At 41.4% G+C, this 10820-nt stretch overlaps 1 protein-coding gene and 1 pseudogene across 3 annotated transcripts in view; both read left to right on the top strand.

Moving 5' to 3' along the window:
- Positions 1 to 10820, top strand: part of Cemip2 (cell migration inducing hyaluronidase 2) — an 82277-nt gene that overhangs the window by 60610 nt on the left and 10847 nt on the right. For all 3 annotated transcript variants that reach the window (XM_029535278.1, XM_021220364.2, XM_029535277.1), the window contains exons 19-21: positions 4249 to 4431; positions 6822 to 7041; positions 10102 to 10200. In XM_029535278.1, coding sequence (XP_029391138.1) covers positions 4249 to 4431; positions 6822 to 7041; positions 10102 to 10200 — 502 coding nt within the window. The remainder of the gene's footprint in view (positions 1 to 4248; positions 4432 to 6821; positions 7042 to 10101; positions 10201 to 10820) is intronic.
- Positions 115 to 1256, top strand: LOC110337454 (annotated as a pseudogene).

Consider the following 10820-nt stretch of genomic DNA (forward strand, 5'->3'; position numbering starts at 1 on the left):
TTGATCAGACAGGCTGAGTACACAGTCCCATAGAAACCTTCAGTCTTAAGTGATCTCAATTCTTAACTTGTCTGTGAGGTCCAGCCAAAGTTCCAGTCTCACTAACGATCAAGTCAGGATTCTTGGTCCAGGGAGAATGGCCCTGGTAGGATGGAGCCTACAGCCTTGAGATCAGGAATAACTGGAATGAGACTGTGGACAGCTTTGATGACATGAATCTCTCAGAATCCCTCCTATGTGAGTTTTATGCCTATTGTTTTGAGAAACCCTATGCCATCCAGAGGGTAAGCCATTCTTCATTGTGTCAAGGGGGTATAAGTGTATTTCTCAAGCCCAGTCTGGGGCTGGGAAAACAGCTACATTTGCCATATCATTCTTCAGCAGATTGACCTAGATCTAGGGGCCATTCAGTTCTGGCCCTAACTCATGAGTTGGCTCAGCTGACATAATGTAGTTAGAGCATTAGGAGACTGCATGGGTGCCTCTTGTCTTGTGTATTTGGTGGGGGGCACCAATGTGCATGCTTCGGTGCAGAAACTACAAATTGAAGCTCCCCGATGTCATCATGAGTCCCCCTGGCCAGGTGTGCAAGCTTAACTGGAGATACCCCCAAGTACACCAAGGTGTTTGTTTGTACTGGATGAAGCTGATGAAATGTTAAGCTGTGGGGTCAAGGACTACATCTATTATATATTCCAAAAGCTCTACAGTATTGTTGTCCACTACAATGCCTTCTGATGTCCTCAAGGTCACTGAGAAGTTCAGATTCTTGTCAAGAAGGAAGAATTGACCTGAAGGGTATCTGCCAATATATATCAATGTTAAACAGGAGGAATGGAAGCTTGGCACACTGTGACTTCTATGAAACACTATCACCCAGGCAGTAATCTTTATCAGTACCAGAAGAAAGGTGGATTGCTCACTGAGAAGATGCTTGCCTGGGAGGGAGTTCATGGGTTCTGCCATGGATAGAGATATGGACCAAAAGGCACAAGATATGACCACGAGGGAGTTCTAGTCTAGTTCAACAAGAGTATTAATTACTACTGACCTACTGACCAGGAGTTATCAGTTCTGACTATCTCGCTAACAGGGCAAGCAACATCCACAGGATTGTTCATGGTGGTCATTTTTACCATAAGGGCGTGACTACTAACATGGTGACAACAGAACACAGGAAGGTTCTTGAAGACATTGGGACCCTCTACTGCACCTCCATTGAAGAGATACCTCTCAGGGTTGGGGACGTCATTTGAGTGGCTGTTCTGATGCCTGTCCCTAGCCAGGGTTCAGTCCTGGGGAGCCAAAGAACATCTGGAGTGGGGAGGGAAGGGAGCCAAGGGATGAACTTTTGTTTTTCTTTTTCTCTTTGAATAAATGTCACTTTCTCAGGAAAAAGAAAAATTCAATCTCTTAGAGTATTAGAATGTCAGAGAGATTTTTCATAAGAATGTCTTCCCATACTGAACTAACCAGTTGTCTGTCCTCATAATGTCACATTCAATCCAGGGTTGTATGTTTTACTAATTTATTCATTTACTGTTTGTCAGTTGATATAAAGGTGAATGAGTTCACATTAGAGAGGTGGCGAAAACAGTGAGTAAATAGATGGCTGTCTCCCCTTTCCTTCCCCCTCCTCTTCCTCCTCCTCCTTCTCTTTCTCTTCCTCCTCTTCCTCTTCCCCCTCTTCCTCCTCCTCTTCCTTCTCATCTCTCAAGTGGACATTAGATAGCATTTCTTAGGAGAGTAGAGCCAGGACAGAGTGAGGAGTTGTTATCCTCTAATGTATCAGTCTTGTTCAAAGTCCAGAGTTGAGAAAGGGCCTCTCCGGCTCAGGATGGTAGATTTGGTGAATAGGATTTGGGGAACATCAGAAAAAGGGAAAACTTTAGAGGGTGTGTGTGTGTGTGTGTGTGTGTGTGTGTGTGTGTGTGTGTGTGTGTGTGGTCTTCCTGCTATGTCTCTGGGGAGCTGGTGTGAGGACACCTTGAGAATATTAAACTCTATAGATATGCACATCCATGATGTTTGCATGTAGTTCACATTTAAACACCTCGGCATTCTTTGATCATCTGATTACTTTCTGTGTTAAAGCATTGTAAATAGTTGTTACAGAATGGTGGCAAGGGAAAAGTGTATATTTTCAGAACTGTTATAGTGTTTGTTTTAGTTTTAGTTAGTTGGATCTGATTATGTGGAAGACTCAGGATAAAATCTGGAATTGTGCGGTAGCCAACTCATGGGATTCCATGCAGTCGTTCAAACCTATACCTGAGAATTGATTGCCTTGTTTATTTATTTTTTATTTTTTTGGTCATGAAGCTTTGACTTGTTGGAATTTGCTTATTAAGCAGTTGAAATAAAGAGAGGGCTGGGATTTTCGGTACAGCTCACTTATCATGATGGTGGATGCCCTTCCTGTGAGATTGGTGGGTGGTCCAGATGAACCATTGGTTTTTTTTCCCTCTAACTTTGCTGTTTGCCTGTGTTCAACTGATGTCACCTAGCCCCAACACCCAGCACTCACTCCTTATGATGACCCTTCCCTTTTCATCCCATTGTGGCAAACTCTCATTTCTGGTTCCTTAAGTCATTCGGATATTTCCAGTCCTGCCTTCATAGGTTATGGCTGAATGTGGGCCACCCACATCTTTGCCCAGATCCTCAAAGCAGTCCCTCGCTCAGTCTCCCCTCCTTCAGTCCCTTGTTCACATAGTGTTCCTGGTAAGATTTCTGCAGGCCCAGCCTGATGTTCTCAGTGAATCAGGGAAGCCAATAAGGAAAGAACAGTAGGGGTCTGGGGAGAAATGCAGAAGAGTAGTCAGTGTTCCTGGGCCTGTAAGTTATATTGAGTTGAATCAAGGGTTTGAGGTGAGGTATTCCAGTGAAATGATGGACAGGTTCTAGAAAGTACAATGCAAACGTTTCATTCAATTCTGAATTAAAAAAAAAAGAAAAAAAAGGCTTTTAAAAGGAAAAAGGGTGAGTCCAGAGTTTGAAAAATCAACACGAGCGTGAAATAAAGTCATCTTTTCCTAGCCTAATTAGCTGAAAGTTCATAAAAATTATATGATGGGCAGAGGCAAGAGGAAGAGATGAATAATTTTTCTGAATTTAGTGTAATTACAGAGAGGTCATAGCGCTACTTCTGCAAATAACACTTTAAACATTTAAATGCTGTATTTATTAAGCAAAATAAGGAAAATTCAGACAAACAAAAAGAAAATGGAGATAATCCTTAGTCACGACTAAAGCAAGGCACACACCCTCGGGTTTTTCTGAGCTCTGGATAGCCTGTGGCTGTTTAAACAACCACGAACATTAAGGTCTTCTAACCCCTTCTGCTGTTATTAACAATACTTCATAAGAAACCTTTGCTTTGAAAGCTTTCTGTCTGCATTCCTATTTATTCCTTAGTGAGACTATTTGGTAAAATGTATGAACCACTGCTAAATTCACACTCCACTTTAAAGCTCTTTAAAATGATGGAGAAAAGTTGTGATGTGGCCAGTGGTGGTGTGGCCAGTGGCTGGCTGCACAGCCTTGGGTATATAGTTAGTGCACTGCACTGTCCAAGCCAAAATGCTTAAAATGACTTAGGGTATATTTCTATTATCACAATAAAAGAAATGTCACAAAGGAAAATACTCAAACAAAGAAAATATTTTAATTTTTTTAAAAAGAAATAATTCTATATCTAAGGACACTCGAGAAGAATATTGTAGTAGTTTGGTAGTATGGATAAATGGCATATACCTTCATTTTTCTTATTTGTGCAATTGGAAAATCACTTAACTGCAGTTTTAAAGACATCTGTGTGCACATGTGTATGTACGAGTACATGTATGTGTGTGTGTGTGTGTGTGTGTGCTGTGTGTGTGTGTGTGTGTGTGTGTGTTCGTTCAAACATTCTCTCAAATGGTTTTACTAGCTGGCAAATACTCAGGATGTTGATGGTTTCATGTTAGTGTCCCCATAGCCAACTTGAACTTTCTCTGTTTAGAGCATATGTTACCTAATTTTAATTCACAAATAAATTTCAGCTTCTCTTGGAACCAAGTTTTGGTGTTCATATTTTTGTTAGATCATATTTCTGTTGTATACACATTGATAAAAGATATTTGGGGACTAAAGAAGTGTATTAGGCTTGGGACTCAAAAGGCAGAGAGAAACCATTGTGTAAGTTTTGTATGCTGCAGTGTTCAAAAGATAACAGCTCAAGTGTGAATGTTTTTCTGTCTCTTAAAGGGATGACTGGATCCGGGTTGGCCTCTGTTACCCAGCCAACACGAGCTTTCAGGTTACAGTTGGCTTTCTGCAGCGGCAGAACGGCTCATTATCTAGACTCGAGGAGTATGAGCCTGCGCAGTCGATGGAGGAGCTGCAGAAGAAGCCGTCTGAGAGAAAATTCTATTTTGACTCTGGCACAGGGTAATTCATGGAAGCAGTGAATGAGAGCTAATGCCCTTCTTCTTTAGGGTGAAATTGCTGGCTCTCTAGCATAGCTTAGAACCCTGGGGCGCTGATGTGTTTAGCGGGCCGCTGGTGTGGACATTTCTGCACATCACTATTAGGGGTTAGGAACAAAGTTCAAATGACCAGTTTGTAGTTGGTAGTAGGACTCAAGGGAAAATTTACGGTTTACTTATTAAGGCAATTTAGGGGAAGAGATTATCACTGTCAAGAGCCATCTCTAGGCCCAACTGAAAGTAAGAATAATTTGTTCTTCCACAGCAACTCTGTGATAGTTATTTATATAAGATATTGATTGTATTTCATTGAAAGCCCATTTCCCCTTCTAACCTAAGGTTATTTCTCAAACTGTCCATAAGTTTGTAGACACCACTGTATAACCATGGCATATTTGCTTCCAACTTTCTCTAGGCTGCGTGCGTCTTTCCACTTTTTAATTCTTATCCTGCTCTCCTGGGGTCCTGGTGGCTTTGTCTGCTTTTGTCCAGTTACAGTCTCTCAGCATGTGGGCTATGGTAGGCTTGATCTCCTCTTCTCTCCAGCAAGTAGCATGCTCCTTCTGACTCTGTCCTAGGCCAACAGTCCTCTATCTAGGTATAAAGACACCAAAGAAGATGGGTTTCATTTCTCCAGTAAATTGACAGTCACCGAAGCCAGGTATTAGAGAGTGAAAAGCTTAAATGCTGTAAGTCCGACAGTGGTGTAGTAACTGTGCCTTAGTGGGTAACTAACAGGTTTACCTAGAGTAACCTGGGACATCCTGGAAAGACAGCCACGCTAATTCTTGGGCAATTGGGGGAAGGTAGAAACAGCTGGGTGCAGAGTCTCAGGCAGAGGAAACTCCACAGATGCATGGAGGCATGAGCTAGCATCGGCATGGCATGTGTGGGAGAAGTTCAGAGTGGGAAGAGGTGGGAGCAAGGTCGCTTGGGGGAAGAAAGCTGGGCTCCATTTGTTAATTATCTGGTTAGCCTCTGTTGGGGAAGCCTCTCATTCACCCTCTGGTACCCTCTTCCCCAGCACCCAGCGTGGTCATCTTAAGAGTTTCCAATTTTCAATCTCTAATTAAATATAAATAGTCTTAACTGGACCTTTATTTTGTTGGTGACAGAATTTCCACATTCTCCGTGGAATTTTCACAAAAATTAATAGGACAGCCAAATTTGAAAGGGCCTTCCAGTGGCCACAAATTCGTGATTACACATATGCAAAGATGGGACATTATTTTCTGGTTTGGGTATTGAAAACAAATCCAGTTTCTGAAGCCCTGTTTCTTTTTAATTCTATTCATTTTGACAATTTAAATTATATATTAAAAGGCTCTTGCCTATTTAGTAATTTAACTCTGTTATTCTTTAACTATTTGTGCTAAAATTACTAGATGTTGGGACAATCACCAGTTGCCTTACCTTTTGGGGTTGGGGGAAAACAGGGTTTCATTTTGAACTCTGGCTGGCCTGGAACCTTCTCTGTGTAGACAAAGCTACCTTTGAACTCACAGAGACCTACCTGTCCTGCCTCCTGAGTGCTGGAATTAAAAGTGTGTTTTGTTTCTTCTTTGAGAATTCTGTACTGTCCATTTCTATTGTATTTTTACCTTTCAGTTGTAACTTTTCCTTGTCAGTTGACCTCATCTTAGAATGTGACCTCTTGGTTTCTGGTAATCAGCCACATTTTATCAAGTCCTTTGAATCTTGCTAGACTTCTTTGGTTTGGAAACACTAGGTTTTCAGATAACACAGCAGCATGTTTTAGAACTTGGGTTTTCTGTTCATCTTAGTAGGGAGACTATAATTGAGGACTGGTGAAACTGTTCCCTTAGCCTGGTTTTGGTCCGATTGAGAAGGATAAACCACAGCCCATGTGCTTTTGACAAGCACCATAGGGCTTTGACTGCCTTAGCCTTTGTTAAATAAGCTACAGTTGCTGTTTTATTATTCCTGTTCCCACAGTGCTTTATGAGCAATAACTACAAAGGGAACAGCTGATATTAATGCCCTATAGTCTAAGCTCAATATAAATATAGTTTTCAAGGAGTTTTTGAGACAAGCTAAATTCCATCCTCTCAGATGATCTCTTGAACTAATTTAAACACGAAGTCAACCCTGATGTCTTTCAGGACAGCTGAATGAAACCATCAGCATACTCCCCAAGGCAGTCATGAAGTTGACTTGTTGCACTAGGGGGATGAAGAGGAAAGCGAGACACTTTATTAGCTTTGCAATTTATTTTTCTTTTAAGGAAAAGTTACTTTATTGGAGAAATATCCCCTTGGCCATGAATCAAGTTGAGAAATGTTCCGCTTCTGAGAGGAACTAACATCAATTGGCTTGGTTTCTATTTTACAGGTTATTGTTTCTGTATCTCAGAGCCCACAGCCACAGAGATGGCCACAGTTACTGTTCATCTCAGGGATGTGAAAGAGTCAAGATTCAGGCAGCAACAGACTCCAAAGATATCAGTAACTGCATGGCCAAAGCGTACCCGCAGTATTACAAGAAGCCCTCCGCGGTCAAGCGCATGCCAGCCATGCTCACGGGGCTCTGTCAAGGCTGTGGCACCCACCAGGTAAGCAGGGAAGAGGAGGGAGGCCTTTGGGAAAGTCAGGGTCTTGTCTTGGTAGCAGGAGCACTCGGCTTTGAAACATCTATCCATGCTGACTCCTCTTGAATTTGGGTTTGTTATAAAATGTGTTGCTCATAAGAAGCAGAACTGTCCCCGTTTGTAGCAAAAGTATCTTTTTTCTTGATTAATTAACCATGATGATGAGTTGATTATAGGTTATTGCACTGATTAAAATTATTTATATGTCTACAAGTATTATAAAACCGTTTTGTTTATTCATGTATGTATGAATAAATATGTTTTTTGGAGATATATGGTCTCTTTTTGGAGATATATGGTCTCTTTAATTGAAGGAAGGCCTTGAACTTACTATACAGCTTAGGATGACTTGAACTCCTGATCTTTCTGCCTCTTTCTTTTGAGTACTGGGATTATAGGCATATGCCTCCATGCCCCATAATTCCTTGTTTTATTAGTAGTGTGAAATTCCAGCTAATGTCAGAATTTGCTTCCTTCTTTTAAGGCATAAGGTCATTATTTTGAAGCCTATGCTATTATACTTTCCTGTAACTGAAAATGCAGACTGACTTTGGTTAGAAGGAAAAATGCTTCTCTTGATATGCTCTTGCTTAGAATATATTCCAGTTAGCTTGGGAAAAATGACAGTTGAAGCAAATTGCTAGAATTGCACACAGATGGGGTCCCAAGGAAAGTCAGACCAGTTCCAAGGGAAAACGAAATTGAGAACTAATAATGACCTGACACACTTAATATAGAAACAAATATAGGTGAAGGAAGACATGGTTCCGATGCTGTGCTTCTGGGCTAGCTTCCCCTGGGAGCCTGTCTGTCACTGGGAATTCTTGCTCTACTGCAACACTACTGAGTTAGTGCTCCAGCCTGAGCCCAGCAACCGGTACAGCCTAGAGGACGCTGATGCCGTGCGCATCAAGCACACACAACACCAAAAAAGAGAGCTGGGATCTCAGTGGTAGAGTATGTATTGTGGAAGAGTATATGTTTAGCATATTCAAGGCCCTACATTCTGGCCAAAGCATGACATAGCAAATAAAAATTTATATGAGCCAGGTAAGACCCTTATCTACACGCATACACACACATCCAAGCACTCTTCATGCACACAGGGTTTGACATTTGTTGGCAGACTTCCAGAGGGCAAAGATCATTAACAAATAGGAGAATGTGAGGCGGTGACAGTAAATTGCCATTAAAAAACTGCTGTGTGTCAATTTCAAAGCCAGCCTGGGCTATAGAGACCCATGTAGTATTTTTGCCTTTAGGTAATATTGAGGGACACTGAATTCTCTAGCTCAGTGTTCAGAATGTCCTTCCTTATTAAATAAACTTGATAACTTTTCAAAATGACTTGATCATCACTGGTGTCCTGTCCTCCCCCCCCAGTGGCTTCCTTTAGTCTTAGTTGCTATTTCATAGACACATAGGAGAATTCATTTTGAGAATATTGATGCCAGATGTGGTGATATGTGCCCATATCTGTAAATACTTGAAGCGGAGGCAAGAGGATTTCAAGTTGAGGCCAGCCTGGCCTACAGTAGAGAGCCCTCATCTCATAAAGAAAACAGGAAGACAGAAGCATCGGTGCAGACTGGCAGCGCAGCTGCAGTGCATTTGAAGTGTTTGGGAGCATCGTGTTTACTCGGAAATTTGAGAAAAGTGTTTGTATCTCAGAGCCAAACACATGTGTATTAGAAGTAATTAGAAAAATTCACAGAACTCTGCCCCAAACTAAGACTCAAAAGAAGTACCCAACTTCCGAATGTCGCTTGGTGAAACTGTTGATGTTGGTTTATACGGACCATATGCTGGTCCTCTGCCTGGGAATTGTGAATGAGTCAGGTTGGTCAGGGAGGTTATCTTAAGGACCAGGAGCGAATTGGAGGAGTGAAAGGGAAAGGAGAAGGTGGAAGGGACAGCGTCAGAGGAAGCAGGGAGGCAGGAAAGAACAGGAAGTGCTGCTGGGAAGTGGAGGACCACTCTGACTGTTACAGGTGCTAGAACAGGGAAATGGGAGCCTGTGTGTAATGATTGGCTCTTTGAGAGAGACTGAGACCTGGCCCTGTGCTGGGCACTAGAAGTTGGTTAAGAGTATAGTCCTCCTTATGTAGGGACTTTCCTTGGTCCTAGGTCATTTCAGGATGATTGGTCTGACAAAGATCTCTTAAAAAGATGTGCTCCAAGGCTGGAGAGACGGCTCAGTGGGTAAGAGCACTGACTGCTCTTCCAGAGGTCCTGAGTTCAATTCCCAGCAACCACATGGTGGCTCACAACCATCTATAGTGGGATCTGATGCCCCCTTCTGGTGTGTCTGAAGACAGCTACAGTGTACTCATAAATATTTTAAAATATTTTAAAAAATAAATATTTTAAAAAATGTAATTAACTTAAAAAAAAAAAGATGTGCTTCAGGACTGGAGAGATGGCTTGGCTGTTAAGAGCACTTGCTGTTCTTGCAAAAGATAGGAGTTTGGTTTCTAGTACTGATAGATGGTAGCTTGGTTCACAACAATCTATAACTCCTCCTCTAGGGGATTTGATGCTTTCTCTAAGCCTCCATGAACACCTGTCCATTTGAACATATATATACATGCACACACATGTATATATAGGCAGGGAGAGACAAGTATAAATAAATACTTAAAATTAAAAGTAAATATATTTTTAAAAAGATGTATACTTGATTTTCCATGAAATATTTACAATAGTTTATACTTAGCACATATTACTGAGTTAATTGTATTGACTTGATTGTGTGTGGGAGTGCATTCTAAGCATGTGATGGACCACTGAGCTAGACACATCCCCTCAGCCCCATTGATTCCATGAACAAGGTTAACTTGCTTAAAACTGATTTTTCCAAAAACCAAGAGGCATACACATCCTAGATTACATGAATGAGATAGAATTCCAGGTCATGAAGTAGTTATAAAAAGTTCAGATAAAGGAATGGTCACTTGGCATGTTTTCAGTGACCTGTGGGCATGGATACCGTTGCCTTTAAAGATGCAATGTGTTCTTGTCTAGATGGTGTTTACCAGTGACCCTCACAAAAGCTACCTCCCTGTACGATTCCAGTCACCTGGGAAAGCAGAAATTCAGCGTGGAGATCCGTCCATTATTTCCGTAAGTATAGTCTGGTGTGGCCCCAGTCTTTTGGGGGCTGCTGTAAGAGAAATTGCCACAGTTTAGAAGTGACAGAAACCTACTGCTCACAGTTTTAGAGCTAGGAAATCCTAGATCAAGGCAGTATTAGAAGTAATGTCTAGGGAGGGCTGGTTTGCTGACTCTTAGATTGTCTTCTCTGTGTCCCATCCTCTCTTGGTTGTAGTTTAGAATACTCATTCATCATTCATAAGGACTTCCCCCCTCATTCTGTAAATGCTCAGTCAACCTCCTAATGCCATCACATTGGGGGCTAGAGTCTCAAAATACGAATTTGTAGGAGCACAGATATCAAACCACAGTGTTGTTTCTTGGCCTTTTGGCCAAGTACAGACCACGTGCCTGTGAATGGCTGTGACTTCTGGCTTTGATCTTTAATCCTAGTGACATACATTATTTCTGGGACCAGTCGCAGGTTTGTCACCCCCTTTGATTTACTGGTGAAACTGAGGTAGAAATACCTCCTTAATGGTTGTATTTAAAGATTTTTGTTTTGTTTTCTTGTTTTTCTTTTCTTTTCTTTTCTTTCTTTCTTTCTTTTTTTTTTTTTTTTTTTTTTTTTTTTTTTTTTTTTTTTTTTT

This window comes from Mus pahari, chromosome 1 (genome assembly GCF_900095145.1).
Source record: "Mus pahari chromosome 1, PAHARI_EIJ_v1.1, whole genome shotgun sequence".
In the NCBI taxonomy this organism is placed as follows: domain Eukaryota; kingdom Metazoa; phylum Chordata; class Mammalia; order Rodentia; family Muridae; genus Mus; species Mus pahari.